Here is a 17511-nt window from a genome sequence, read left to right as displayed (position 1 = left end):
AGTGAAATTTTCTAGCAAATTGCAACATTAACAAGACTTTGTTGCTTAAATTCTGACTAATTATTCTTAATTTAAAGTGATCAGATCAGTACGAGAGTAAAATGTGATAAAATATGTTGGATTTTTACATGTTTACTGACCTTTATTTGAGCCTAAAGTCATGTTTTTGCTTCCAGAAAATGCTATAACTGGTTAAAATTTTGTTATACTCTACATATTTTCCACTTCACTGCAACTGATTCGCAAATTAAATTGAAAATGTGGTTTTAGAGTGATGTTTTTTCACCAATTTCCAGCAAATTCCTACATGTTGCATCAATTCTGACTAATTACTCTTAATTTTAAATGACCAGATCAGTACAAGAGTAAAATGTGATTAATTTGATGCATTAAACCCCAAATATGTTGGATTTTTACGTTTACTGACCTTTTTTAAGCTTAAGTTCATCTTTTTGCATTAAAACTTTTGTTATAATCTGCATATTTTCCACTTCACTGCACCTGACTCTCAAATAGAAAATGTGGGTTTAGAGTGACGTTTTTTCACCATTTTCCAGCAAATTTCTACATTAAAAAGACTTTGTTGCATAAATTCTGACTAATTATTACTAATTTAAAGTGATCAGATCAGTACGAGAGTAGAATTTGATTAATTTGGTGGATTAAAACCCAAAAATGGTGGATTTTTTTTTAATGTTTGCTGACCTTTATTTAAATCTAAACTCATCTTTTTGCTTCCAGAACTGATGGAATTTTTGTTACAATCTACGTATTTAACATTTCAATTCATTTTATTGATAAATTACCTCTTAAAATGAAAACTTTAATAAAATATGTAGAAAATTCCTAAATTAAGATGTGTTTTTAAGGCTACTTTGCATGAATTCTAACAAATCATTACTAATAAACAGTGATTACATCACTATCAGAGTAAGTCTGACTTGCAGACATTCATTTGGTGCATTCAAATCTAAATATGCTGGAATTTTGAATATTTATTGACTTTTATTTAAGCTGAAACTTAAATTTTTGCTTCTAGAAAAATATTGAACTAGTTTCAACTTCTGGAATTTTCTGGAGATTGCATTTTTATTTTCTATTTAATAAGTGATTTGTCAATAAAGATGAAATAAAGTGAAACAATATGGAGATTAGAACAAAATTAAGAGAGATTTTCAATGCTTTTTTACATAAATTCTAACAAATTATTAGTAATATGAAGTATTGAGAGTAAAAATGTAATTATTTGGTGCATTAAACCCCAAATATGTTGGAATTTTGAATGTGCAGTAACATTTATTCAAGTCTAAACTTCCATTTTTGCTTCCAGATAAACTAAAACTGATTCAGTTTTTGGTCACTTTTTCCTTGTTGTGTTTTAACTTTATGACCAGACTGAAACTTTGGGTGAGGCAGCTTTTGATTGTTTTGTTTTTATTTCCTCCCTGAGAGTTTCCTTTGAAGGCGGACGAGGCAGCTTATCTGTGACCTTGTTCCTTTTGTTCCAGCAGACAATACCGGCTCGTCAGAGCCGTTACTTTCTCTTTGTAGCAGCTGGTCTAGGTGTGATTTCCACCCAGCCTCAAGGAATGCAAAGAAAAACCCTCCCAGGGCAAAAACCAGAACGGCATCGGTGCTTTAAACTCACTTTTGGAGCCAGTTAAAGCCAGAATTTTAAAAAACAATGACAGAAACTTTATCTTAATTTGCTCATGTTGTCAATGAGGCTAATGAAAGGATGAATATATGCAAAATTATGAAAATAGAAAACAGAATGAAACAAAAAGTCAACATGAGGCGACTGCATAATGATTCTGCTAGATTTCCTGCAACTGCAAAACACTTTTTTTTAAATCTTAAAACTGGTCAGAAAGACTTCAAATTAAGTCAAAATCTAAAAATCTGTTCAGTTTAGGATTCTAGTTGATCATAGAATAATAATTTATATGATCAGATGTATTAATCTGCTTACTTTTGGAGCTAAAGTCAAAATTTGTAACAAATCTAACTAAACTTCTGGTCATTTAGCCAGTAAGACTGAATCTGTGCATAAAGAACAATAGAATAAAACAAAAACTGCACATAATTCTGCCAGATTTCCTGCAAATCCTGCAACTATAAACCACGTTTCTATCTTAAAACTGGTCAGACACACTTCAAATTAAGTCCAAATCAAAAAATCTGTTCAGTTTAAGACTTTAGTTGGTCATAGAATAATAATTTAGATTAATCTACCTACTTCTGGAGCCAGTTAACGTCAGATTTTTCAATGAATCTAACTAAACTTCTGCTCATTTATGCAGTAAGACTGAATGTGCACTAATTCTCTTGGCCAGACTGGAGGTTTATGGTGTTAATAAGGAGGAAAAAGCAGAGAGGAGAGAATGTGTGGTGGTGATTCATGAGGAGTGTAGTACTCTGCCGAGGCCCTCATTGGCCGAGGCCCCTCATTGGCCGAAGCCCCTCATTGGCCGCAGGGGGAGGAGGGCAGCGATTGGCCGAGGTGGGGACATCTCCTGCGTGGGCTCAGCGCTGGGACCTGTTACGCCAGATGCCCTCCTCTCGTCCCCTGCAATGTTTGCAGCTCCACGCACGCGATCCGTCGCTGCGCCTGGCTGCACCCTCTCATCGCATTACTTCTGCTATTCTAACTCCTCCATCAATTATGCACTAGAATAACTCAGGGCCCTGATGGAGCCAAGACATGAAAGGGGATCATCGGTGGCGAGCGCTAGCGGCGTCTGCACAGCGTCGCTGCTGCTGCTGCTGCTGCTGCTGCTGCCATGCCATGCCATGCCATGCCATGCCATGCCATGCCATGCCATGCCATGCCATGCCATGCCATGCCATGCCATGCCAGCGCCAACGTACCAGCATGCACCGGGGCAGCGGCCGCTCGCTGCAGCCACAAACACCAACAACCAGCCAGCAGCTCGACCGGATCACAAACGACTGAAAAAATGCGCTCAGTAGAGTCAGAAAACACAACGTTAGGAGCAAAGTTTTCCTGTCAAACATTCCTCTGACTGTCAGACTTGTTTTACTGCAGCTTTTGTCTAATTTTTAGATAGAAAGCAAAGGTTTTAAAAAGTGTTAGAAAGTCTGAAAAGTGGAGGATTTGGTGCCACGTTCACGTCTCAAACATCTCCAAAGAAAGTAAACTACAACAGACTTTGATTTGGACTTAATTTGAAGTGTTTTTAACCAGTTTGGAGACAGAAAAGTGGTTTGCAGTCACACGATTTGCAGGAAATCTTGCAGAATTATGTGCAGTTTTTGTTTTATTCTGTTGTTTTTTATGCACAGATTCAGTCTTACTGGCTAAATGAGCAGAAGTTTAGTTAGATTTGTTGAAAAATCTAACTTTAACTGGCTCCAAAAGTAAGTAGATTAATACATCTGGTCATATAAATTATTATTCTATGACCAAATAAAGTCTTAAACTAAACAGATTTTCAGATTTTGAATTAATCTGAAGTCTTTTTGACCAGTTTGAAGACAGAAAAGTGGTTTGCAGTTACAGGATTTGCAGGAAATCTGGCAGAATTATGTGCAGTTTTTGTTTAATTCTATTGTTTTTATGCATGGATTCAGCTTTTCATAAATCTTACTGGCTAAGTGAGCAGATTTAGATAAAGTCAAGCTGAAAATGTTACAATTCTGACTTTAACTGGCTCCAAAAGTAAGAAGATCAATATGTCTGGTAATACAAATTATCCTTTCTAAGACTGACTCCTAAAATCCTCATTTTCTGCAATTAAGTAACAAAAAAACAATTTACACACCAGATAATACTTCATAAAATTCAAAGAATTTCCTCAGAATACATCAAAACAAAAAGAAAAACTAGAATCAAGGCAAGTTCATGAAAAAAATACACAATATTAGAAATGAATTTTGAGCTGATCTGCATTTTTAGCCGACCCAGTTTAGATTTTTCAAGTCTTTTTTGAGCAGTTTTAAGGTCAGAAAGTGTTTTGCCGTGGACAGATTAGAAAGAAATCTTGCAAAATGAATGTGCTGTTGTTCCTAGCAGAGTTTTTCTATGATAATGTCTGTTAATGTATGTATTTTTTGGCAGTGCTTCTCCTCAGCTTCACCCAGATACAGTCTTTTGTTCAGCCTAAGTGAGCAAATTTAGATAAAGTTTAGCATTTTTTTGTAAATTGTAAGTTTAACTGACTCCAAAAGTAAGAAGTACAAAAGTAGAAGCTGCAGAAAATGCAGAAAAAGTAGATTTATGTAAGAAATAAGCTAAAATAAAGTCAAGAAAGAAGAATTTTAATTTCTAACTTTAAGATAAACACGTCTGGTGATATGAAATTGTCGATTTGTGTAAGAATTTCTTGCAATAGCTGTCAACTAAAATCCTAATTTTCTGCAAATAAAAAGTATTAATTTCTAACCGAAGTCAGTAGAAATTGTTAAAAATTCCCACAAATGTATAAGAAATACATGATATGCTGTAATTTACACGTTTATTCATTCTTCGCTCACACACTTTTTGCAAGTTTTTTGGGTAAAATCTGACTTTAAAGACTCAATAAGAGACACAACAGACTTGACAGGGAGTTTTTTTCCTCCTTTTTCTTACAGTAGCCGACTGTGGGATTAGAACAGATCAGAACCTGCTCGTGTGACGTCTTCGCCGTTCCTAACCTACTTTTATTCCCTCCAACAAAATGGAGTCGGACTTGGAAAATGGCTGCCTGAGCTGCTCGCTCCGCCGCACAGCGAAGAGAAAAGAAGTCAGAAAGTGCACACATGCAGGCGGCCTGAGATTTCAATTAACGACCCCGAGAGTCGATTAAAAAGCCCCGACGGTTTAATGACGGCGGTGGGACAGCGGCGCAGGCCAGCAGGGGTTTGTGTTTGGACCCTGCTGGTAAAGTCACGCCGTCCTGACCTGGATTCCTCCTGGTCGCGTGTGAAGGTTCGTCCAGGCGCTGATCACAAACAGCCTTTTCAATATTTCATGGGTCCCAGAGCGCCCAGTTCGCAGAAATCCAACAGGAGGAAACACTCTGAGCCTCAGCGGGCCACACGAAAGGTCCCGCAAAGTCACAAAACAACACAAATTACACTTCAGCCAGAAATAAAAGCCGCATCTCCAAAAAAATCATCAGATAAAACCTCATACTGGAGCCATTACATGAAACATCTGAACCTGAGAAACAGAAAGCAGCAGTTGTTTTGGGTTTTACAGAAAAATGTGCGCCGCTGACTGGAAAATATTCACACTTTGCCTCGTTTCTTCCAAGATACACTTTAAAATGAGGAAAGCTCATCCCGATGAGGAGCTCTGAGCAGAACTGTGAGCTCCAGGCCTCCGTCCAGAACCGCTGACCCACATAAAGCTCCAGAAACGTTTAGTCCGAGGTTTGGCCCTCGCTGTCAAAACCATCACATTTGCTTTTTATCAAACGTCCGTTTGGAGCCAATTTACATCTCAGCTGTAACTGTGTGTGATCTGCAGCCTCTCATGTGCCAATTTTCTCATTAGCGTCATTTGTCTTCAACCAGAAGAGACAGAAAAGGCCTTTTATAGGCAGAATAACGAGTCAAAGACACAAAAACAAGATTCAGGGTCACTAAAACTGAGCGATTCTCCTGAAAAAACCCAAATATGAGCATCTGATGAATCAGCTTCACCTTGGAAAACGTCTGCACTGTAAAATGTCCCTGTTATTAAACACTGCAAGTCAGAAAAGCACATTGGATAAAGATTTTACATGATTTTCTACTTTTTTCAAACACAAATCAACAGTTTTAAGTATGTTTTTCTGGGAAACTGTGCAGAAAAAAAGCCAAACTCTGCACTAGAACCAAGAAAAATCTCACAGGATGAGAGAAAATGCAGGAAAAGTGAAGGAAGTGGGTGGAATTAAAGTCAGAAAGGCTTTTGGAAGACTCCTACAATCCTAACTTCTGCAATGAAGAGGGAAAAACTAAATGTGGCAACGATAAATAATATTCATTTCTAACATAAGTCAACAGAAACTGAAAAGAATTCCCAGAAATACGTGATATTAGAACTTATTTTGGGCTGTTTTCTGCATTCAGAACTGAACAGATGCAGATATTTTAACTTTTCTTATACACTGTATGCATGTTTTTTGGGAAAGAGTGACTTTAAAGACACAATAAGTGATTTGTTTTTTTAATCAGCTCTACCTTTAACAACTTATTTTCTGCAAAAATGTCCCTGTTATTAAGCGCTGCAAGTCATAAAAGCACAGTGGAAAAAGATTTTACATGATTTTCAACTTTTTTCCAACACAAATCAACTGTTTTATGTATGTTTTTCTGGGAAACTGCAGAAAAAAGGCCAAACGCTGCACTAGAACCAAGAAAAATCTCAGAAAATGCAGAAAAAAGTGAAGGAAATAGGTTGAAGCGAGGTTAGAAATTGTTCTGCAAGAATTAATTTCTGTCTGCTTTTTAAAATCCTAAAAAAAAAGAAAAAACATTAATTTCTAACAGAAGTCAACAGAAATTAAAAAGAATGAAAGAAAAGTTCACATTTGTGCAGAAAATGGGGCTTCAGGATGCGATGTTCTTCTACAATTGTGATTATTTAAGTGTGAATTCTCATGCATGAAACATTAAAGTATGTTTTGTTGGAAAATGGATAGAAAAAAATGCAAAACTCTGAACTAGAATAAAGAAACACCTCAAAGGATGACAGAAAATGGAGCAAAAAGTTTACATTCGTGCAGAAAATTGGGCCATTTTCTTCCAAATTGTGATTTTTACGTGTGAATTCTCATGCATGAAACTTTAAAAACTGCAAACAGGTGTTTTAAGCATGTTCTGATGGGAAACAGTGCAGAAAAAAAAGGCAAAACTCTGAACTGAAATCAAGAAAAATCTCACAGTGATAGAAAATGCAGAAAAAAAACTCACATTTGTGTAGAAAATGGAGCTTTAGGATGCAATTTTCTTCTAAAATTGTGATTTTTGATTGTGAATTCTCATGCATGAAACTTTTCTAGAAACTAGGAGGTGCTTCAAGTATATTCTGGTGCGAAACTGTGCAGAAAAAAGCCAAAACTCTGAACTAAGATGATAGAAAACACAGAAAAAAGCTCACATTTGTGCAGAAAATGGAGCTTCAGATGCGAATTTCTTCTAAAATAGTGATTTTTGAGTGTGAATTCTGATGCATGACCCCTTAAAAGCCCGTGTGAGCTGCTGTTTCAGGACGGGGCTATAAAGCCACCGTGGCTGATAGTCAGCGATGCCCAGCAGCAGCTGAGCTCAGTCTGTTAGCAGCTTAGTGGCTCTTCAGGACCTTTCTGGAGGCACTTTTTAGGAGCTTTACTGCAGTCATTAGGCGCTAAGGCTGATTAATGTGAATGGTCAGGCAGGGCTTGGCTTTCTGAGGGAAGAACAGAGCGGGGTGAAGGGTCCCACAGGAAGTGTTTTGTGTCTCCACACAAAGGGAAGGCTGACCTCTTAAGCCCCTTAGAGCCTCTCTGCTAATACCCTCACCGGTGCTACAAAGACACGGGGGATGCCGTTTCACCACTCACATTAAAACACCAGAGGAAGAAGAGGGCAAAAAAGAGCCCCGCCGGGATTAAAACGGCAGAAAAGTGAAGCTCTGTGCAGCCGAGTGCGACGGTGTGAGATCAGGAATGAGGAGCCGCCCACCGATGCAGCGAGCGTCCAATCAAACGCAAACTAACTCAAGCTCTGATGGCGTTTGTCTGCAGCTGGCTCAAATAAAAGCTTTAATTCTGCAACAAGACGAAAAAACTGCTTGTAAAGTTCAGCTTTTTAGAGCAGCGTCTAGATTCAAGCTTCAGATTTGACTCATTCTGCTGCATTTTCTTTTAAAATACGAGTAAAAAATCGAATTAAAGACATTTATTTAACAAACGTATTAATTTATTTTTCAGAAATAGACTGTGGGTGCCAAAGATACTAGTTATTTTTCTGAAAACAAGCTGATTTGTTTAAATAATGGCTAAAAGGATCACACTAACTTGTCATTTTAAACTGATTTTTCTACATTAATGTCGATTTGTAAGGATTTTTTTTCATTCTGCCTCAATATTTTTCTTTCAAAACACAAACATTGTTTTATAAAACTCCTTGAAACAATTTCTGCATCTAAATGGGAATTTTTCAGTTTTTCTAAGTAGAACTGTATAAAGTCATGCATTATTCTTCTTCATTTTAGTGAAGTAATCCACATTTTGTTCTAGAAAATTCCTCCCAAAAGTTGACTTTTATTAGTTTTTTTTAGTAAATTTAAAATAAAAATTTTACGTCTTTTTTTCAGTGCTTCCTTTTTCTTTTTTTGTAGAAAATTCTGAAAACAAGTTAAAATAGATTCCAATTTTGCTGCATTAGCTTTTTTTTTTATTTATTTATTTTTTTGAATTTATTCTTTAAATACAAGTGTGACTTTTCTTCATTTCAGCACTTTTTGGGTCATTTTTCAAGACATAAAAGCTCAATTTGAGAAAATTTCAGACAAAGCTGACTTGTGTTGAAGAACTGCAAAATTTTTAATTAATTCATTCTTTTTTTTTCTTCTAGACAAAAATTTGTTAGGATTTATTCTCTGTAGTAATTTAAAGTAGTAATTTAACTTCATTTGTGATTTTTTAAAAAGAAATATGCACTCAATTCTTGAAGATTTTTGAAAGACTTTGAAGACTCACACTGGCAGCTACATTTTCTATGTGGGAGGAGGTTTTTCATGGATTATAATGATGCAATTTCTGTTATTCTCATTTCTTTCAGGATACCAAGTCACTAGATTAAATATATTAGAACACAGGCCATATTTTTCCACATCTAAGTTGAATTTTCTGTATTTTTCCTCTGCTGCACTGATTCTAGAAACTTCCTGACGTTCCCTGGAATCTGCTAACGGTGTTAAAGCAGCGCTGGCAGCTTTTCTGCTCGTTTTCTGGGAAACAAGACTTTTGGGGCTCAATAACTGACAATAAAATGCTTTAAAGAAATTAAAACAGCAAAAAGCAAATAAAAGGACCAGTTTGCAGGTTACTGCACTCGCAGCGGCAGAACCTGAGAGAAAAAGCGCCTTAAACCAATAAACCGTCACACTTATTAACAGGCTCCTGTTGCTAGTTTCTGTCAATCAGCTCCTTAAACGGCTGTTGTTCTGCTGCCGAGCCACAAAAAGGTCTATTTCTTCAAAAACCTGCTTGAAGAGAAGCTTAATTTCAACCTAATCTATCAATTCCGCAGCATTTTCTCGATTCAAGAGCTAAATTTAACTCCTTTTCTGCTGCATCTTCTTTAAAAATACTTGTTAAAAACACATTTTTGTATTGATCTGGTCCAATGACTAAGTTATCCTGAATACTTTTATGATTTCTGATGTGACAAATCCATGAAAAACAACCAGGGACGTCCTGAAAAGACAATCTGGATCTTCAGATCAGTGTATTCAGTGAGTACGACTGCTGCAGAGTCATGAAAACATGCATTTCTTTTAAAAATATACCTATAGACAAGCTTTTTTTCCACCTGTTCTATCTGTCAGCCTTTTCCAACATTTTCTAGAGCAATGTTAGCAGTTCTACCTACTTTCAAGTTTTCTGAAGTATCAAATCCACAAAAAACTACCAAGTACGTCCTGAAGAGACAATCTGATCATGAGATGAGTGTTTTAAGTGACTTCTGCTGCTGCTAAGTCGTAAAAATGTGGAATTTTTAAAGAACTCTGCTCATAGAGAAGCTTTATTTCCACTCGTTCTCAATATCTGTCAGGTTTTTGTGGGTTCAAGCGTTAAATTTCACTCTTTCTGCTGCATCTTGTGTTAATCTAAAAAAGATTCTGGTTCTACGACGGCCTTGTTCTGACTACTTTGGAGTATTCCGGCTTATCCGGCACGTCAGGTTTTATGCAAACGTCTCCAGATCCAAACACTAACTTTCCCTCTCTCTGCTGCTTCTTGTAGCGTCCGTCCACCGTCCTGCGAGGTCCAAGCGATTACAGCAGGAAATGGACTTGATGTGAGAAACTAAATCTGATGCTGAGGAGCCTTAATGCTGATAAAACGGAAGGCGAGCCTCTCCTGCTCGCTTTACTGGTGGTTTGTGAAGCCCCCGGAGCAGGAAATCACATTCACTCTGCTGCCTTTGATGCCTCCTGAGATTGACACTTCCTCAGGGTGGAAAGGCCGGTTCTGGACCCCGCCCTGGACGCTCACCCCCAGGGTAACACATGCAGCCGGGCCGGCTGCGGGCCGGCTGCGGGCCGGCTGCGGGCCGGCTGCGGGCCGGCTGCGGGCCGGCTGCGGGCCGGCTGCGGGCCGCTGGGTCCGGGCACAACAATGGCGGCGGCGCTGGGAGAGGGCCGCCCTCCTCAGACCCCAGTCAATATTTGGACGTGGTTTTGGCTTTTCTGTGTCCGTTTTTAATCCAAGCGGAACCGAGCGGCGGGGAGCCGGGAAAAGCTGAGAGGGGAAAGCTGAGGGTAAACACTGGGAACAATGCAAATGGGGCAACTCACAATGCCGCTGGGAAACGATCACAACATCAACTCGCCACCGAGGGGAAAACGGAGCATTGTTTCTTTAAGTGGAGATTAAAAAGAGAGCAGTGGAAGAAAAAGCAAATAGTGGAGGTCACTCTGCTGTGAGAAGAAGTAAGACAGAGGAGCTTTCTGAGGTGAAACTACCGAGGAGCTCCTGAAGGAAGGAATCTGATCATCACATTAGTCTTTTCAATGACTTCTGCTGCTGCTGAGTCAGGAAAAAAAAAGTTCTGTTTCTTCAAAAATCTACTTGTAGAGAAGCATTGTCTCATCTTTTTCTCAATATTTGTGGTATTTTGCAATTTTTTCCAGATTTCTGCATTAAATTTCACTCTTTCAGCTGTATCTTCTTTTAAAGTTTTTGTACTGATCTAGGAAGGACTCAGGTTCTATGACTACCTTCAAGATTTTGAGGATTGCAATGAGTTTTCTGACTTATTCCCTCCATAAAAACAACAAAGTACGCCCTGAAAAGACAATCTAGATCATCAGATAAGTGTTTTAAATGACTTCTACAGCTGTTATGTCAGGAAAAGGTCTATTTCTTCAGAAATCTGCCTGTAGCACAGCATTTTCTTCAAGTTTTTCCTCAATATTTGCTACATTTTTAGCCTTTCTCCAGATTCACCTTTTCTGCTACATCTTCTTTTAAAATACTAGTTTTTGTATTTATCTGGAAAGGATTTTGGTTCTGTGACTGTATTATTCTGTCTACTTTCAAGTTTTCTGACGTATTACCCCCACAAAAAATAAGGACCTACGTCCTGAAAAGACAATCTGATCATCAGATAAGTGTTTTAAATGAGTCCTACTGAGGCTAAGTCACAAAAAGGTCAGTTTCTTCCAAAAATCTGCTTGTAGAGAATCATTTTCTTAACTCTTTCTCATTATCTGTCAGGCTTTTAGCGATTTTTACTCTCTTTTTGCTGCACATTTTAGTGAACTGTGCTACTGTATTGATCTAGAAACATTCCAGTGCTATGCTTGCCTTATTCCAGACGGATTCCCTCCAGTAAAACCAAGCAAGCATGTCCTGAGAAGACAATCTAGATCATCAGATAAGTCTGGTAGGTGACTACTACTACTACTGTTAAGTCATAAACAGTTTGTTGCTGGTGCAGGAGAAAAATCAGCTTGTAGAGAAGCATTATTTCAACTTTTCTCAATGTCTGTAAGCATTTTTCAACATTTTGTAGAGCATTTTCAGCATTTTTTAGCACTTATTCTTTTAATATTTTAGTCTGTTGTGTGCATTATACTGATCCAGAAAAGATTCTAGCTCTATAACTGCCTTTTTCTGCCTACTATCATGTTTTCTGACTTATTACTGCCACACAAAACGACCCGAGTACGTCCTGAAGAGACAATCTGGATCATCAGATAAGTCTGTTAAGTGTACCAAACATGAAAATAGGCCACTAAAAGGATTCTTTGATTGTCTTAGGGAGGAATATGTTGCATCTGCGGCGTGGAGCTTTGGACGGCATTATCAGGGCTTAAAGGAAACCCCTGGGGTGACAGCGCTCTCCCTGAACGCTGGAATCCCTTCTCTCCCCAGCTGTCAGCTCGTTAGTCCCACCCAATGAGCTGCTCTGATGACGAGGGGTATCGGTTTCCATGGCGTCCGAGACACAAACAGCTCGGGAGATTAGGGACGAACTGGGCCCTGATTGTGCGCTGATCCCACCTATCAGCAACAAATAAACACCTTGGGCCGAGGCAGCGACCAGATGGGCCCGGGTGGCCTTTAATGAAGCAGCTAAATAGCCGCTGAGCAGGGAATTGGGCTAATAGCGCCTTGTCAGAGCCGCAGTAAATACCCGACTCTTACACTTTATTCCGTCATTCGGTTACCGAGCTGACAGCGAACATCTGCGGCTCATTTTTCTTACATGAGCTTTTCCACCGCCAAAACGCCGCAGTTGAAGTTCTCCAGGTTTTTGGTTTCTGGCCTTCGGTTTGATCTCGGTGCCACTTTCCCCACTAAACTGGAACTCTGACACTGGTGATGTAGTTTATGGAGCACAGTAGGTGAACTTTTTTATGCTCTAATCTAACAGAACATGTACATAAAATGGACATCTCTGGTTATTTGTATGTTACTAACTGCACAGTTCTTATTAGATTCACATTTTACTCCCTACTTCTCGCCATCAGCACAGTTTTATAGCTTTAGCATAAACATTCTGTCCATAATTATGCCTTTATATATACTATATCTCAATATCATCTGTTCTTATCTTTAATTTCTGGACATTGCTTCTTGAATTTCCAATCAATAAAGTACCTTCCTACCTAGAACATCCTGTGTGATGACATTACAAGATGTGTTTTTAGGTTATTAATCAAGATTGTGTCCATAAATGTCTGAGAACATTTGCAAAATAGAGATTTATAAGTCGCAGTTAATGCTAAGTCATAGCTAATCAAGTAGACAGAATCATTTAGTCTTGATCTACAAAGCATATTTTGGATTATTTCTCAACTTATTTGTCATGAAACCACACCTACGACACCTTTTTGTTTAAATTCCCACATTTTTGCCGGTTTCTTGCTCCTCTCACTTTCCTATAAGTTCGAATGTCTGCAGTTTTAAATGCTAGGCTCATCTGCTCACATATTCCATTAAGTCTTCAGGTGTAAATGTGAATAATAAGTTCGTAAAAAATAGGTCAAACGTGCCAAATGTTCTGCTGCTGCTCCCCCCTTTTTTTTCCGGAGGTAGGAGGTTGAAAAGTGTCTCTTTGAGGGATCTACTTTGGCAACACAACCTGGCAACACAAAAAGCTCCTGGAGACAGATGGCTTCCCACTATTCTACAAATATTAACAAATGATTTTTAACTTTAATAAACCCATTTGTAAGAGCGTCGGAGCCATTTGTAAAGTGGAAGCAGGTCCTAGCAGATTCCAACTGCTGCGTATTCTTGAGAGATTTGTCTGAAGAAAATCTTGTTGTTTTTTTTAAAGGTTTACATCCAAATTAGGAAGATTCTTTCCAAACCACTCATGAGCACAGCTCACAGACACACACCACCTCCAGACTAATGGACTGTTTCTGAGCACTGGATGCGTTTGATTTTCCTGCAGCCTCCTCACCGAGCAAATTACAGCTGACTGATAAATACCAAAGCAGCACAATTATCTCTGAAGTCTTGTTTTGTTTTTTTGGAGGGAATTTGGCATCAAAAAGCAACCAAGAGTCATTAGATCAATGGTCTCTAAGCAGTTTCCTTCTAACAAGCCTCCCTGACACTGGAGTTTCCTCTAATTTCATTAAGGAGCTTAAAGCAGCGCAGAAACTCGCTGTCACCGTGGAGGCTTTTTCAAAACTCCAGGCGAAGCTGCAGCGTCCTCAGGGCTGTAAATCCCTCCTCCAGTCCTGCTCATCTGAGCCTAATCAGCATCAGGCATCAGCAGGGAGATGTTTCCCCCCGAGATGAAAGCAGCGCCGCAGATACGTTTATCTAAAATTACAAAACAGAGGACTCCTCCGAAACAATACGAAAACATGAAAATGTCAACACATTTCCATTTTTTCACGACTCACTTCCCATTTCAATTCCAGAGCTCCTGTAGGGGGATTTCATGAATGGCTGAGTACGGACCGCTGCTCCGGATGCCGTTTCCCCCCACTTTGGTCAAATATGCAGCGGGGGAGGCAGGAGAGAGGGGGGTAAGAGAGCTCATCTGGAAGCTGGGACTGTACCACAGCAGGTTCCCAGGGCTCCAATACTGAGCGTGGTTACATTAAACAGCAGGGAACCAGGACCCGCGAGCTTCTATAGAATACTGTTAGGTTCTGCTGCAGGTCAGGGGGCCCCTGGGGGCCACATGGTCCTCTCTGACATTATACAGCCCCGGTCAGGTTTAGATTAAAGTCATGAATGAGAAAAGGAGACAGTCATTTAGAGTTACTCATTTATTTAGCCTCCTTTCTGGCCAGACAAAGCCTAGGCGGGGTGTCGTGCCGGGGCCGTCAGCGAGCCCCACGGCCGTCAGCGGGCCCCACGGCCGTCAGCGGGCCCCAGGGCCGTCAGCGAGCCCCACGGCCGTCAGCGGCCCCCATGGCCGGCCGTACTGCCCCGGTGGTGACCCTGACAACGGCCCCCTCTGTGCTGCTTAACCCACCACTTGCCTGCTTGCTAGCGAGTGTGTGACCTCAGCATGTGTGGATCTCTCACAAGACCCAGCGCCACGCTGAGCCTTGGCCGCTGCTGAAATACCCCTGTGTACCCCTTATTGTCTGCCCCAGCGTGGGGCAAGAGAGGGGGAGGCAAAAGAGGGGGGACACTTGGAAGCATGGCAACCAAGAAACCAGACTTGGGAAACTGCTCTAAGGCCAAGAAGAGGAAGAGAGAGAGGGGGGAAAAAGAAGCAGAATTCTGTTATCAGAGCAGGAAACTCCATCAGATGCCAAAACGACAACATTTGCATTTGCACCACTGAGATCCTGTCATCAGACTTCGCCTCAGGGTCACTAAAACAAAGACACACTTCAGCCTGCCTTGTGTGTGTATTTTGACTGTCAAACCCAACAAACCAGTTTCTCGTCACTGATATGAAATTACGGTTTTGACTCACGCCAAAACTGCTCGCCTGCTAATACAGGAGAAAGTCTTCCTGTCCAGCTGAAACAAAAGTGACACACAAACACTCATTATGTTGCTGCGTGCTTCAGGTGCCAAGAAACAACTGAGGCACTGAGTCACCAAGGGAGGTGCCCCAACACAACCCAGGAGGAGAAATGTCACCTAAGTATCTAAATTACATGCATCTCTGCTCTTAAATACAAGTTTCATGTCAAATTTACCACCAGGAAGCAACCAAAAGTAACCAAACACGACAAAATGACACTTTATCACCACTTTGGAGGTAAAAAAAAAAAAAAAAAAGAACCAAATCAACTCCAAAATGACACAAACTCTCACATGTTTAGGCTGAAAAACTCTTCTGTCATTTCTAACCAATGACTACAAGCGCCTCGGCATTGCTTCCAACCACCTCCTGCAGCTCAGACACCTCCAGACAGCAACACTTGATTTTCACCCTGAATGCGGAGCAAACATTGAGCTGCGCGTAATGGTGCGTAATAGCGGAGTGAAGTCCCCCTTCCTGCCCCTGTTGCTGCCATGTCAGGGGGGAGATTTATGCTGCTGAATGTGCAGAGTTGATTACAAAGATGACTCAGATATGGAGCACAATTAAACCGGAACACTCCACCAGAGAATGCAACAAACATATGAGTGAACCCGGGTGGCAAAGCGCTCCGTTTGTCAACCAGCAGAAGCTTTAATGACGGAGGAGATTGAAAGGAAACGTTGGTAATTAAAGTAATGACAGGTTTGCTTTGAAATCTGATTTTAAAACCTGAAACTCTCCGATAATCTTGCTGCTTCCCCAAGTGGATCAACTTGATTTTTACGCACTTGTAAAGCCATAAACGCAGCAGCTACAACACACATCCAGCCAGCCGGTCAGAGAGCAGCTCCGACCGGCCACAGCGAGCCTCTGAGCGCCGCTGCAGGAGAGCCGGTTACTTACTTGGGGTTGGTCCGGTTCCAGAAGACGGCATATCGGTCGGACACCACCTTGGAAGCCGGGTCCTGGCCGTACACACACATCCCAATGATGATGAGGAGGAAGAGGATCATTTCCACCTGCGGCATATTTGCTCTGGAAGCGAAAATCGATTCTCCTGGTTCAGGTTTAAACGTTCTGAGATGACAGTCCACTTCTCTCTTTTTTCTTTTTTTTAAAATCCCCCCTCACAGATGAAGCTCCTTCCTCTGCGTTGAACTCGATTAAAGCTTCTCTTTCTCTTCTTTTTTTAATAGTGAGTTCAACAGTCAGATCATTTCTTCTGCTCTAAACTCTTCTCGTAAAGACACAACACGGCAGGCGTCCTCCTCCGGGTTAGTTTCTCCACACTTTCTTCAGCTCGCATTTAAATTTCCCCAAACATGAGGCAACACTGTAGTGCGCAGAGCAAAATAAAACAGAAGAAATGCTCCTCAGTGCAGAAATGTTTAAAAATAAAGCACACAAACACAGTCCTGGTGTTTTCTCCTCCTGTTCCGATCAGCAAAAACAAACCTCCAGCTCCCGGCGGCAGCCCGAGCTTCTCCCGAACAACAGCAGCAGTGAAACAAGACTCTCCGCCGCGCGTAAAACGCACCAGATCTGCGGGTCAAACGTCCCCCTGACGAGCGGCTCCGCCACGTAACCGAGAGCGCATGAAACGCGGTGCTGTGGATGTGGGGGAAGCGAACCAAGTCAGCGGCGCAGTGGCTTCTGCTGCCATGCTCTCCCGGACCAACCCCCCTCCTCCTCCAGCCCTCCTCCCCCTCTCCCTCCCACTGTGCCAAGCCGGGCCACACTGGAAAAAATGCGCGTCTTGACACTTGAGGCGTTTTTCGTCCCAGACTCTTTAATCTTCTGTTTTCATTCTGAGGAGGGAAAATGCAACTCAATGCCTAAAAAATACAACCAAATCTCACAAATCCACGTAGATTTGTTCTCCGAATGCGCGCACAGTCTTCATCAACTTACCCATGTGTTTTTTTTTTGAGTGCCTCTGCATTGTTTGTTATTGCGGATATTTCTTGCAGCGTACAGTTTCACGTTTGCGCGCAGCCTCATTGGCCCGGATTTTGAATGACGGGCGTTTCGCTTACAAAAACAACATCCCCTCCTCCTGGGGGGGCATCCGAGCTTCCCAGACATCTCACATCAGTCCACCAACACGCTGCGCAACGAGCAGCACTCACCGGTTAAACCGCGTTTTCATAAAGTCGCCAAATGGACCAACGTGTCCAAGTTGTGCGTAAAGTTTGACTGAAATCAGACGAACTTTGAAGTGATTTTGGTGGGAAATTCACGTTACTGGCAGATTTATGTTGCCATTGATTGAAGTCCACTTCTGGATTTCTGCTCTGCCTCCAAACAGGCTGCAGCTGGTTTCAAGAGATGTTTTTTTATTTATTTCTC

At 40.8% G+C, this 17511-nt stretch overlaps 1 protein-coding gene across 1 annotated transcript in view; it reads right to left on the bottom strand.

The window, feature by feature from the left end:
• Positions 1-16845, bottom strand: part of LOC111576579 (ephrin-A5b-like) — a 108596-nt gene extending 91751 nt beyond the window's left edge. The window contains exon 1 of the mRNA XM_023282320.3: positions 16066-16845. Coding sequence (XP_023138088.1) covers positions 16066-16190 — 125 coding nt within the window. The 5' untranslated portion in view covers positions 16191-16845. The remainder of the gene's footprint in view (positions 1-16065) is intronic.
• Between the last annotated feature and the right edge of the window lie 666 nt (positions 16846-17511).

Source organism: Amphiprion ocellaris, chromosome 17, assembly GCF_022539595.1.
Source record: "Amphiprion ocellaris isolate individual 3 ecotype Okinawa chromosome 17, ASM2253959v1, whole genome shotgun sequence".
NCBI lineage: Eukaryota > Metazoa > Chordata > Actinopteri > Pomacentridae > Amphiprion > Amphiprion ocellaris.
The sequence above is the reverse complement of the archived record's forward strand: the minus strand, read 5'-3'. Positions and strand labels throughout refer to the sequence as shown.